The 13,572-nt window shown below is 43.8% G+C and overlaps 1 protein-coding gene across 8 annotated transcripts in view; it reads left to right on the top strand.

The window, feature by feature from the left end:
• The window catches only part of ATXN2 (ataxin 2), a 48,737-nt gene extending 35,653 nt beyond the window's left edge, over nt 1-13,084 (top strand). For 6 of the 8 annotated variants that reach the window (XM_057378058.1, XM_057378057.1, XM_057378055.1 and 3 more), the window contains 3 exons: nt 7,212-7,357; nt 7,945-8,172; nt 11,394-12,402. In XM_057378058.1, coding sequence (XP_057234041.1) covers nt 7,212-7,357; nt 7,945-8,172; nt 11,394-11,597 — 578 coding nt within the window. In that variant the 3' untranslated portion in view covers nt 11,598-12,402. The other 2 variants (XM_057378054.1, XM_057378053.1) reach the window with 1 other exon arrangement.
• The last annotated feature ends 488 nt before the right edge of the window (nt 13,085-13,572 follow it).

Genomic DNA, 13,572 nt, shown 5'->3' with positions numbered 1-13,572 from the left:
GGTGACAGTGACACACGGAACGACTCCCAATGTTCTACAGCACCCTCTCAATTCACTTTTTTGCAAGTCTTCCATGTGCTGAGTGCTTGAAGACCTGGCCCAGATGGACTGTGCTTCCTCAAAGTGTGTCCAGCTGTAACGTGTCCACGTCAGCTTCCATTTATGTGGGGAAAGGCAGGAATGCCCGAGGTGACCATTCTGAGCTGCTTATGGAGCCCAWGGCTAAAGAACCTCGTGCTGGAATTGTTCCCACCTGACTGAGTGACTATGAGGAAATATCTATGACTTATGTTCTTTTGGGAATCTTAAGTTTACCCACATTTGAACTAAATGATACCTGTGCACTTTGATTCTGGTCCTCTCTTAAAAATGATTTGAAAGTACAGAATAACAACTTCCTGAGAAACAACCGCCGCTGCTGCTTTTGATTTTGCTGAAACAATTTCCCTTTTGGCTCTTTAAAATTGCTATTTGATTTTTAAAAAATTACAATATTACTTAATTTTAGCACTGCTGTCAGGATTCAGTGGGCCACGCTGCCCTTTTACCCTTCAAGGTACCGGTGCTTGCTTTGAGTTATTCCTGCAAAATTCACTCAGTTTTTCCCTGCATATGTGGTAGAGAGAAGATGTCTGCAAGAGCTACTGTGCTGAGACCTGGGGGTTGGGGGGAAACTGCTTACCAAGTGTTCCTAAGGTGTGAAATGTTTTCTGGTAAGATCTGAAACTCYTCTAATGGTTTGGGACGAGTTGGAAATCTGTGGCAAATAGTAACAGCCAGGCATTGAAGAGAAATTCCTGTCGATTTAAGGGAACCACCCTCACTGCCAAAAGTTTGGGGTTGTTTTCCTTCCTGTCTTGTGAAGAGCTAGCTGAATCCAAAATGCATTCGGTGACCTACACTTGGTGATAAACACTCTTCATTTCAAAGAAAAGTACTTTTATCTAATGCTGTTTAATGGGATATTCCTGCACATCTGGGATTTCCTTGCCAGTGTCACAACCCCGCTGTTGACAAGAGAGAGAAGCAGAGCTGCGTGGTCCCAGTAACCCCAGCTAAACACAGGACAGAGGAGTGTTCACTGGAGTTTTTCCCCTCAAGATGGGGAAGGACGATATCCAAAGAGCTTTCTTGCCAGCCAGACAATAAACAGTCTGTGACACTTCAGCTGCGGAGCCRTCCCTGCCTGGGAGAGGTTGCCATGGGACACCTTTACCTGCCACCCAGCTCACCTGGAGGTGTCATCCTTGCCCTGCTCAGCTTCACTTGGAGCTCAGAAGGTTCTGTGTCTGTCTGGCAGCTGCTGGCTCGGGGTGACCTCCCAGTCTCTGTCCTTGGGCTGCTGGAGTTTGCTGGCCACRGTCCCAGTTTGGCTCCTGTGCTGTCAATAGAAAGTATGGTTACCCAGTAGAGAGTGGATCTGTCCATTCCTGTGACAATGAACTAGTTTTCCGTGTGGCTGAATTGTTTCCAGATCACTGGAGTCCTCTGAAAAACTTAACTTTTGTGTTTAAGAACTTGTGTAAAGCCAGGCCTTGGTTTTACACAGATGCATTTCCTGTTTTTTGTGCTCTCATTCCTGTGCCCGTTCTCCCTTCCCCTTTCCCCTTCTGCATATGTTTTAYTGGTCTGGTGTTGTCTCTAACTTTTATCTGGTTTCTGTCTCAGCAGTAGAGTAAATTGTATTCCCCTGATAGTGCAATGATGGATATAATATAAACTTCAGAGGATTCTCCAGGGACTAAGAGTGAACCAGTCACCAAAGGGGTCTTGGAACTGTTGAGAATGGCAGTGCTGTAGCTGAAAAAGCAAGGGGCCATTTTCTGCTTTAGTAATTKCATTTTAACCTTGTTACAGTGGACAGGGATAGACTGTGAATTGACATAAAGTTTCTTTTTGTGTTAATTGAGAAGTGCAGAGCTCAGTGTCACGGTTAAACTGAAGGAAGGCTTACTTGAGACTTGTGTTTCATCTCCACGCATTTGTAAAATGAAATATCTAGCTCTAATAGCAGYTGGGTAAATAAAAATATCTGCATGGTTCTAGAGTCTTCAGAAAAAAAACTTTAAAAAAAATTAAAACTGACACTGACCTTTCCAAAAGATGGGAAGTATGCACTTGGCAAGAGGCTAATTTACCTTTCTATTTCCCAAATTCAGCATGTCCCAAAATACCATACAGCAAGGAGACAGGCCCTTCTTTCTACTTTGCCAGTGAGTTGGGTTTTTTGTACTAATTTTGATTGTACAGAAAAGCACTTTCTAAAGAACCACATGTTAAAGGAATGGGACGTGTTGAGGGAACAAGTTTCCTTGCACCAAACCAGGATGTGGAAAACGCAGGAAGGTTCCTTTCAGTGGTCAGGAGATGGAGCTTTGGAACGGATTTATCTGACCACAGGAAGCTGAGCTGTCAATTCTTCAAAAATTCATTTTAAATGTGGAATAATCTCTTGACTCCACCACTCAGTCTTTTCGTCTGCAGGCAGAAGTGGGCTCCAAGAAATCCTTCCCTGTGAGGGTGCTGAGGAATATTTAACAGGGTGCCCAGGGAAGCTGTGRCTGCCCCATYCCTGGAARTGTCCAAGGGCAGGTTGGACAGGGCTTGGAGCAATCTGGGATAGTGGAAGGGGGTGGARCTGGATGAWCTTGAAGGTCCCTTCCCACCCAAAYCASTSTGTGATKCTGCAGCCTCTGCCTAAAYCTGGGGGAGCAACCTTGCTCCCTTTCCTGGGCTAAAGGGGATTTTTAAACCTGGCAAGCTCCCAGCTTCCTAAAAGGAGAAGTAACTCAGGCCTCATYCCTTTAAAAAGCTGTGGCTCAAGTTCTGAGCCCCTGGCAGGAAATCACTCAACTTGCAGCTGAGGTGGAGGAAGTTTTCTGTGGAGCTGCCACTGAAGGAGTGCTGGGAACGATTTGTGGTCGTGATTGTGTGACAGGGATAAGATGAGGGCTCCTTGGCAGGTGAACTTTTCCCAGTTCCATCACCTGGCTCAGTGCTGGAAGCACTGGRACTGGGGCTGGTGCTCTCTGGACACATCAGCCTGGTCCAGCCCATCCCCACGTGCTGGGAAAGGCACAGAGCTGCCAAATGCTGCCCTGGGTGCTGGTGTTGAGCAGCTGCTCAGAGGAAGAAGCTGTGGTTTCGGGGGAGTGGTTGCAGGATGAACTCTCACCCTGGACATGGGAAAGGAGGAATTGCAGTTTCAGGGTGTTTTGTCTCGCTCCTGTCCTGCACTTGTTGCTGTGTCTGTCTGCGAGTCTGTGCCGCCCATACCAGGCGCTCTCCTGGGTTGGTTTTATTTTTTTTTTTTTTTTTTTTTTTTTGCATTAGCTCATGCAAGAAGGATGTAAGAAAAACCACTTGTTCTCCAAAAAAATCTCCTCTGGAGCAGACTTCCTGTGCTTTTTGTACCAAATGATTTCTGCCTGAGCGTGGGCTGTAGGCTGCTGACCTGTGCTGTGTTCATGCCTCTTGGTTTGGTGCACTGAAATCGCTTTCATGACCTCGTTCCTTTCTYGGATTATCTTTGAAGTCCGCTCTACCTGTGTAAAATGACCTCTCGAAATGTTTGTATGATGAAAGAAACATTTGCTATTTCTTTGCTTCCTACCATTCAGGTCTTTTAAATGTAGTTATCCTCACCATCTTACTGGCTCTGGCAATAGTTTTGAAGTTTKTTCACTGGTCAGTTCTTGAAAATAAACTCTTCAATGCATCTTTGGACCGTGACCAACGCTGACCACCATTGGCACCATTGAAATTCCAGGGAAAAGACAAAATTACCAAACKACACAATGTGGTTTTGCAAATTCCCCTGTAGCTGGGAGTTCTGCTTGATTTCTGCTGCTCTGACCTCTTGATTTCAGCTCCTTCTGTGGGTTCTGTGCCTATTTCTTGTTTACTCTCAGAGAAATGGGGTGCAGTTCTGTAGAGTTGAATTCAGTAATTCAATCCATGTGATGTTTTTTTTTTTTTCCTCCCGTTCCGTGACTGAGTCGCTTCCCTCCCCGCGTGTCCCTGCCAGGTCAGTGCAGTGAAATATCTCATGTTAGGAGCCAGCTTGATCAGAAAGATGCAGAAGTGAAGCAGGTCAGCCCAGGGAGAGGAATTTAAGGCATAAAAGGTGAGAAACGCAGTGTATTTCTGCTGGAATAAGYTGAGGTGACTTGCAGCAAGGTGTGTCCTTTCCTAGAGCTTTCTCTGGTAATAGATGGCCATTTRGAAAATCTCCAAAATACTGACAATTGGGGGAAAATGGTAATTTTTTTTTACATTTTCACCTCCTGTCTTATTTGCTATTAATTTCTGTAGTGAGCTGTTCTGATGACCAGGCAGAAATTCTTTTACAAAGTCCCAGGAAAGTGTTTTATTTCTGGCTGAGCAGGTGAATATTTCACCACTTTTATGAGACTCCTTTGACAGCCCTGCTGGTCTCAGAGACTTCATTGGTTTGGCAGGAATTACTTGCACTAAACTAAACATGGGAACCATTTACACTGCTGGAGTTGAAGTCTGAACTCTGGTTTTGAACTGGGAATGTGTTCCAGACCTGCTGCTGCTCAGCCCTGGGGGATTCTTGGTTTGTGTGCAGGGACTGGGCAGGATGTAGAGAAATGCCCAGATAACATTTTTCTGAATGGCACTTTAAATATTACTACTAAACCATAATTTGCAGCAGCATCTGAAGTGGTTTTAAGCTCTACAAGTCTGGCCATTAGGGTGATCTGTTAAAGACAAAATGAGGGAGAGGAGAAACTAGAGAAATAAATAYTCTTCAGTATAAAAAAATCCAGTCCTTCAAATTCAAAGCTATGTATAAAATATTAGGTGGTTTTGGAAGAACTGCCACTATGAMAAAAACTTGATCCTCCCCCTGCTTTATATCTTTTCTTTGGGGTGCTATTCCTTGGCTTAAGTGGTGTCTTAAGAGAGAAATTCCTTATGGTGAAGTTTTATTGTAGAAATATCTGCTTCAGAATAACTRCATTCATTGTTCTCTTGGCCATAAAGAAACAAAAGATGAATTGCAGAAATTATTTAAGGGAGTYCCACGTTATTTTGGGGGCTCTTAACAAGTGATGTGGGAAGCCTTGAATATCTCACAGCTTGGAATTAAATTCCATATACATTTTAAAGCCTCTTGAATGGAGTTGGAGTTAATTTGTAGTCAGGCTTGCCAAGCTCTGTGGCCCAGGCACTAGGAAGATTGCTGGTCTGACATGCCCTTTGGCAAGCAAGTAATCCCTCCTTCCATTTCTTTCTATCACTTTKACAAAGATAATCACTTTTGGCCTTCTCCAGAGTGTGGATAATAATGAGGTTGGGAAATTTTCATCCTGGAGAAAGCCATAAATCTGGTGCTGTAAAAATGAACAGGGTTGCCATTGATAATTTTGATGTTGTCAGAGGAGAGATGYCTGAAAGTCAAGTAGGAGCATGGCAGGGATGCTGCTGCAAAATATATTTTAGTAGTGATGTAAAAAAAATAAAAATTCTTGGGTTTAAAGCCTAACAAAATGCTGTGGCAGAAGATCCTGCTGGTTTTGACAGTGTGCTTAGAAAATATGGAGGTGTTTTTGAAAGCCCTCTCAATCAGAAAGGCTCAGAGTGTACAACTGTGCTTGCACACATGGATAAGGACAGTAGGATCAGCTCCAGACTGCRGAAATTTAGTTCATCTGCATGAATAGCCTGAAACTGCTCATCACTGCRAGGCCATTTGCTCAGTGAAGATTTAACAGAGCTTGCCAGGGATTAAGTTAAATGTGGCAGGCAGTTATTTTCTAAAGGAGGAACTTGTGCAGGGGAGAAACATTTCAATTAGGCAAAAAGATCCTGGCACTSTGTATTCTGGTGAGTTGGAACACATTAGTAATTTGATTTATAAGGTTTTTAGCAAAGCAGGCTGGAGGAAAGTYCTCATAGAATACCAACCCCATTAAAAAAAGTTGTAACCTGGTGGATACTCATCAGTAATTAACTTCAGAACGACCAAAACATACCAAAACAAATGAGGAACAGTCAAAGGAAATTCTGAGGAGAAGGCTGATGGTTTTCTTTGGCTGTTCACTCTTTTTGCACTTTGTCAGCAAAACTCCCCTTGATGTTGCAGGCAGTGACATCAGAGGGGTGAACACGTGTTGTCACACACAGAATTAGCTGCAAACACAGCCTGGCTCTTGCACAAGACCTAAAAGAAATAGGGGAAACATCCTCGTTTTGTAGGGTCCTGCTTTCCCCTTGCATGCTTTGTGTGTAAAGGAAGACTTGTTGTCATTATGGCTTTTCATACTCGCTTAGATTCCCTCAAAAAGTAAAAAAAATAAAAAAAAAATAGGATTTAGTGTGGCCCATTTGAAGCAGGACAGAGCAGGATCCAAGGAGGAACTTGATGTTTGTTGTTGGAGACTGGCACGGCTGTAGCAACAGATGYGGCTTCGCTGGGGCGAAAGTTTTCTGTTGTTCAGTTTCTTCCTTTTTGGGAATTTTGTACCTTATTTGCTACCGTTTCAAGGAATGAAGAATTCCATGGCAGCGTTGGGAAACTCGCAGGATGGTGGTGATCCAGAACAGATTGGCCTCGAGGGCAGAGGCAAAATGGGTTATTTTTGCACAAGAAAGTGGCTTCAGCAAAAATTTGATGCTCGAGCAGCCTCAGTTTTCTCAGCTGTGATGTGTTTATTTACTCTGGAGCGCACGGGCAGAGTTTGTGCTTCCCTCTGCCTGTTCTGTGAGCAATTTCCAGAAGAGTAGCATGGTGAGGTTAGCCAGGTATAAGGCCARAGAATTTTTTTTGGATGGTGGAAATAAAAATGGCTCGTAACACCTTTGAAAAGTATCTCTCAGGAAATCCTAAATTGTATTGAAATTATGAATTTGATCTTTGAAACCGGTCTGTTTGACAAAACAAAAGATGAAATGCTGCTTTTCTCTATGTAGTATCTGTTACATTGTCAAATTAGGGAAGATGAACTGTCTAATTATGGTTGTTTATAGACTTTCCTGCCAATCCAAACTACACAAAAGCAAGGTAAGATCCTCAGCTATTTGCAAGATAAATATATATATATWTWTTTRTGTRTAGAAGGGGGAGGGAATATCTTTACAGACTGTTTGAGCTGTAGTGAAATGCTTCAAGCACAGGTGGTGACTTTGATAAAGGTGCAAATCCTGTAGCTGTGGTTAAATATTCCTCTTTTTCATCCTAGTTTCCACTGGCTCACTTGCTCAGCAGTATGCCCACCCTAATGCTACCCTGCATCCGCATCCTCCGCACCCTCAGCCTTCTGCCACCCCGACTGGCCAGCAGCAAAGCCAACATGCTGGAAGCCACCCTGCTCCAAGCCCCGTGCAGGTAACACCACCCAGAAATTTTGAATTGTGTTTAATTGTGTTTAAGTTGTTGTTTTGCTGGAAGGGATCGTGGCTCACTGGGGCTGGATGTTGATATGTTGATTTTTTGGAGAGGAAAAAGGGTGGGATGGAGCAGAGTCCCAACTGTTATTTCTCCCTGTTCAGAGTGCATTTCAATTTAAGGATTAAGGAAGGATTGTAATTGTGTCAGTGCTTTCGTATGAGTGAAGTGGAAATAACAGATAAATGCTGAGAAGGGTTTGATGGTATTTTGTCAAAGCAGCTGAAAAYAAAGTGGTCCTTGGGATGGTGCTGCATTCCCCAGCTCCCTCCTGGGAATAAGCCTGGGTGCAGCTGTGAGGCACTCCCAGCTCCAGGCTCTCCATGGTTTTCCCTGGCAGGCTGAGTTCTGTTTGCCAGGAGAGGCTGAGCCTGGTGGGGCTTTGAAGAGTTTCCTTCACCATTCCCAGACCCAGAACCATGGCCATTTTCACAGCCCTTCCTCCGGAACAGCATAAACACTCTGTGAACGACACAAACRTGTCACTCCTCATCCCTAACCCGTATCATCTCTCTGTTTTCTTGCAGCACCACCAGCACCAGGCTGCCCAGGCCCTGCACCTGGCCAACCCCCAGCAGCAGTCGGCGATTTACCACGCAGGTCTAGCTCCAACCCCTCCTTCCATGACGCCAGGCTCCAACACGCAGTCGCCACAAAACAATTTTCCTACAGCACAACAAACAGTCTTCACCATTCATCCCTCCCATGTTCAACCTGCATATACCAATCCGCCACACATGGCCCATGTCCCCCAGGTAAACACAGTTTAACAACCTTCAAGACTAAATGTCTTAAATGCCACAAAGTTAGGACAGTCGGGCCTGCTGAAGTGATTGCCAATCTGTCACCTCTCAGCGCAGACTTACCTGTCGTTGTTATTTAGGTTTCTGTCTGTACATTGCCTTTAATTTAGAATTTGGCAAGGTGTGTTTGGACCTCAGCTTCCAACACCTAGAGCATCTGCAACTGTAGTTTAATGAAGACATCTTAAGCTGGCACTGCTACTGAAATAAATTGAGCTCTCTTCCCAGTTCCTGGCTCCCATCCTTGTCCCTGCCCCACCGCTCTGCTCGCAGAACTGCTCGGCCGTGGAGCAGACCAGGCTGGGGACATGATTCAGCTGAAATGGGCCTCCCCTGCCCCCTTTTTAGGCTATTTCTTGGTCACATGGGTTCCCTGCTCAGTCAGGTGCCTGATCCCAGGAAGAGCTGGCATACAGAAAGGTTGGAGGGGGGAGCTGAGTGCAGAAAGGCTGAATTGCTGCTTTTGGTGGCAGTTTCAGGCTCTGCATCGTAGACAAATTGATACAAATACATCCAGAAAAGGGCATGGCAGGGTTTCCAGGGAGTAAAAAGGCAGTGCAGGGAGAGAGGAGAGAGTTGAGGTGACTGCAGGACAATCCTTGCAGAAAGAAATCTGTGTGTGTGGTGTGTATGTGTGTGTGTGTGTGTGTGTGGTTCTAAACGAACTTCTCATGCTGAAGATCCCCAAAGATTGTTGGGCAGCTTAAAACAACAGTCTTTGCTTCAGAGTCAGAAACCCATTTCTCTTAACTGCTCTCTTGTGGTCAACTCCCTGAGAAAAARGATTTGGGGAAGGGAAGCACATGATAGATTAATCAAGAGCTCCGTGAAAAGCAGTGTGACAGAGATTTTTCTGATGTTTACTAAATCTCCTTTGTCAAAGAATGGGCAGTTCAATCAGTATTTTGCCTGCACAATTTCCTCTTCAGACCAAGAATTTGGTGTCTGGCTTCTGCCTTCTCATGCAGGTTATCAGTAGTTTGGGATAAGGTGCCTAACTGTGATTAGGGATGTTAATCTGACAGGCATCAGTCCCTTTCAGAATTCTGATCAAATCTTTGCTGTGGTCCYTGGGACAGTCAGCTAAGCCAATAAATCAATAGTTCTTTAGGAATGGTTTTACTGATGTTTTTAGCTTTTTTTTTTATTCTGTTAGGCTTTTGATTTCTCTGCTTTTTTTGGGGGGGGAGGATAAGGGAGAGGACAGCTAAAGCTGATGATTGCTGCGGCATCTTGGCACGTCCTCCCCTTCTCTGGTTTCTGCCAGAAACAAGACTCCTCCTCTGCTCTGCTGTGAATGCCTGGGGTGTGTTTAGAGCTTCTCAGAGGGRTCTTGGCTTAGTGGCATGGCCAGTGCTGTGACTTGAAACACAAAACATTGGCTTGAAGGCCGTGGAAGGTAAAGCTGTGCCCAAATTGTGCCATGGCCAGGCCAGGGATGCAGGATGTGACCAATGCCTTCCTTTCTGTGTGCCAAGCACTTACCCAAACCAAACCAAACCAAACCAATCAGATGCAACTTTGAGTCAGAACCAACTGCTCAGGCAAGATTTTTAGCAATCACAGACAAAGCCTGCATTGCCCTTAACTCATGCAGTCTCTTCTGTAATTTTTTTTTAGAATGAAAGCCGCAATTTGTGATATTTACACCAAACTAATTGACTTTCCCAATGAAGTAGTTCCCCCGAAAATCTCTAGTGAAGGAATAACTACAGTTCTGTCAGGAATTTTAAGTGCATGTAATTATTCCATCGTGAGGAAAGCAATCACTGGATTGAATCGTTTTTTAGCAGCCTCATTCCCAGCTTCTAAACACAATTCCGAAATACCACGCCATAAGAATTTCAGTTAGGCCAACACAGGGGATCAATCCAATTTCCCTTCAGGTTATCAGATGAATCTTGAGCTGGTAGATATCTCACTGGAGAACCAGTACTTTAAAATTCATTACGGAATGCTGTCAGCTGCCAATTTACAAAGTGTTTGAGCCACAGCAGAAAAATTTTATCCACTGTGTGTATTGACTCCAGCTGCTCTATGAATAGCTGCTTTATAATGATGGCTTCTACAATAGCATGTTTGTCAAAGTCACCGTGGAGCCACTCCYGGGAGGTATTTCTGTTCCACAGCCTGATCTCCTGAATATTTTTTAGAGCAAGAGTGAGATTTGAATTGCAGTTCCTGCCTTTAGAGGCTTCTGGGGTGCTACTAACACGTGCAAGTCTGATCAAAGAGTTTGGGGAATGTCTGTGATGAGTCAAATAACCCTTTTTGTCTTTAAGAAATAAAATTGTAGCCACTACCTGCTATCTGTCTTTACTGGCATGGGAGACCTGTGAGGCTGCAGTTCTGGGATATGGCAGGAGGACAAAGCAAACCTTAGGTGCAAACAATGGGGCGTTTTTTTCCAAGAGAAATCCACTGAGAGCTCTGAGTTCCTTTGTTCTTTTAAGAAATCAGTGTTTACTAGGATTTTAAATTAAAAAAATTGATGCTCTGTGTAAAGAACCCACCGAACTTTTTTTGCCAGAGGTGCTCAGCCATGGGAAGGATTAATCTCCTTTTCCACTGAGCCCTGATTGCTCAGATTACACAAGAACTGCGATGAGCTGAACTGGAAGCAGAACAAAGCTGCCCTGAGAGTGTAAAGGGATGAAATCACTCATGTCAGAAGGACTTGGCTGAGCACTGTGTGGGCACAGGTCACTGCAGAGGACAGGGAGGTTCCCAGGGCAGGGAGCCAGGACAGAACGTGGGGAAGGGATGCCAGACTCCCAGTGCCTGTGAAGTTCCTATCTGCACCCTCTAGGAAGTGCTTTGATGGAGGTGACTAACAGAAATGTTTTGAGGATTTGTTGCTGAATTGTTGATTTTTTTTTTTAACACCCCACTGTTCAATGCTGGCGAAACGGCCAAAATTGAGAACACRACTCAAAGGATCGAGCCCTTTTTTTCATTATTATTTTTCCTTTTTGTTGTTATTATCACTATGATTTTTTTTCTCATGTTACAATCTCTGCCTTAACCCCTAACCTAGTTTAAAAAAAAAKWAAAAAMATTWAAAAATGGAGAGTAAACCTCCGGATTTGCAGCCGGAGCGAACTTTCGCCGGTCATGCGGCCAGGAGTTGCTGCCTCCTTGTGACCATGATACTAAAGAGCTCTTTGTTTCAGGCTCATGTACAGTCAGGAATGGTTCCTTCTCACCCAACTGCCCATGCTCCAATGATGCTAATGACGACACAGCCTCCCGGTGGTCCCCAAGCCGCCCTCGCTCAAAGTGCACTACAGCCCATTCCAGTCTCGACAACAACACATTTCCCCTATATGACCCACCCTTCAGGTGAGGAGTGTGTGCCCGGGAGACCTGCACCCTAACTGAGCCAGGTCGAGTAGTSAGAGCTGGGAGGAACCAGATTTGGGGAAAAAAAACMWWAAAAAAATACAACAACAACAAAAAAAATGAACCGACCTTAAGATGTCCTTGTGTTTCGCAGCTGCGCTTTGGCAGCCCAGAGCAGTGTAGGTGTAGCCGGTGAGATGTAGCTGATTCAGGGAATATTCTGCTTTTTCTCTAGCTGGAAAATGAATAAATGTGAGATACTGGCGCTGTGGGGCTGAGTTTTCCAGGTTTTGCCGTGGATTTGCCGTGGGGGATGGACTCTGTGTGGTTTATAATGATGGAGGTTTTTATTAAAATCTTGCGGACAGGAGTGAAATGTTGTGTGGGGGTAGGGCTGCTAATAAAGTAAAGTGACAACTGGAATTAAACTTTAATTCAGARTAACGTTCTGCAGCTTTGCTTTGGGGGAAAAGTAGGAGTTGTGTGACTTYTTTCTGCTTTAAATTTAACCTTATTTAGTGCTCCTTTGATTATTCGAGTTCAAAMAGCCTCTGAAGTTCTGTAGCGATGTAGTTTTACCTGATGTTTCTTGGGGAATGTGTGAGCAGAACAAAGCTGCTTTCTGAGGGCTTGGGTAGGGAAAAGGAAAAATAAAAACCATCCCAAGGACATCTTGATGTGCAGGGTTTTGTTTTGTTCTCTAAAAAAAAAAATAAAAGAAAAAAAAAGAGAAAAAAATAAAAATAAAAGAAAGTTGAGCTCAGTAGTTGTCCTGTGACCACTTTACTAGCAAACTGTTGTGTGGCTTGCCAATTTATTATTTACATTTGAACTTTTTTTTTACAGTACAAGCCCACCACCAACAGCAGTTGTAAGGCTCATCTGGAATAACTGAAAGGCTGGATACCTTTTGTAGGCCAAATACCCTCCTTCTACTGCTTCTGCCAACTGGAAGCACAGAAAACTAGAATTTCATTTTATTTTGTTTAAAAAAAAAAAAAAATTTTGATTTCTTGTAACATCCACTAGGAATGCTAACAGTTCATCTTGCAGTGGGAGAGATTCGGACTGAGTAGAGGCATTTAGGAACTTGTGGGCTATTCCATAATTCCATGCACTGTATCTGAGTCCTGCAAGTGCCCCAACTCTGCTTGCTGAAAACTGGAAGTTATTTATTTTTTAATGACCCTTCAAAGTTACGAACTCGTCAGCTAGCAAAAGAAGTAACAAGAGTGATTCTTGCTGCTATTATCACTAAAAATCAAGACTTGGAGATCCCTTTTACTTCTAACTAAACTTGAAACAGGTTCAGTAAAACAAAAAAAAAAAATTCTAATCGTCAAACGGATGAGTTATTATTTATAAATCACGTTTGATGAGATGATCACTATCGTGAGACAGTGATGTAACTTTTAAGTTAAGAAAACTTTTACTTTGTAGATAATATAAAATAAAAACTTAAAAAAAAATTAAAAAATAAAAAAAGTTTTAAAAACTGATCCCCCCCGGTGTTTGTGTGGTGATTTGTGAGTCTCTTCCCGTTCCGGGTTCTCCAGTTCCCATCCCAAGCCTGGGGTGWGCTTTGCCCTGAGTCTGTTGTGTGCTGCTGTGGCTTTGCAGAAATAAGGGAAAAGTTTGGGAATCACAAGTTCAGCGGAGTTTTCTGACAAGGTTCTGTGTCATAAAAAGGTGATTTTGTGTTCCTGATCCCTGAGCCTTGGGCTGCTCCGGGTGGGGTCAGGGAAGGTCCCAACTGGGTTGTTAAGGTGATAAAATTACAAAAAAATTACAAAAGTCAATGGTGCTGCTGGAGAAGGAAAGGAAGGGGAAGAATTCTGTGGAAAAATGCCTTAAAAAGGTGGGGGGACAACCACAGTTATCCCTGCTCCAAGACTGTCCTGTGTGGCACAAACCAGAGGATTTTCATGTCCAAGGRAGCATTTCTGCCTTCCAGCATCCAGAATCCACCAAAACAATGTCCAGGCACCTGGAGAGAATCAGACTGAAGAC

This window comes from Malurus melanocephalus, unplaced genomic scaffold, assembly GCF_030028575.1.
Source record: "Malurus melanocephalus ecotype Western Australia unplaced genomic scaffold, MMel_1.1 scaffold_340, whole genome shotgun sequence".
Taxonomy (NCBI): Eukaryota; Metazoa; Chordata; class Aves; order Passeriformes; family Maluridae; genus Malurus; species Malurus melanocephalus.
This window is presented reverse-complemented; position numbering and strand designations above follow the sequence as displayed.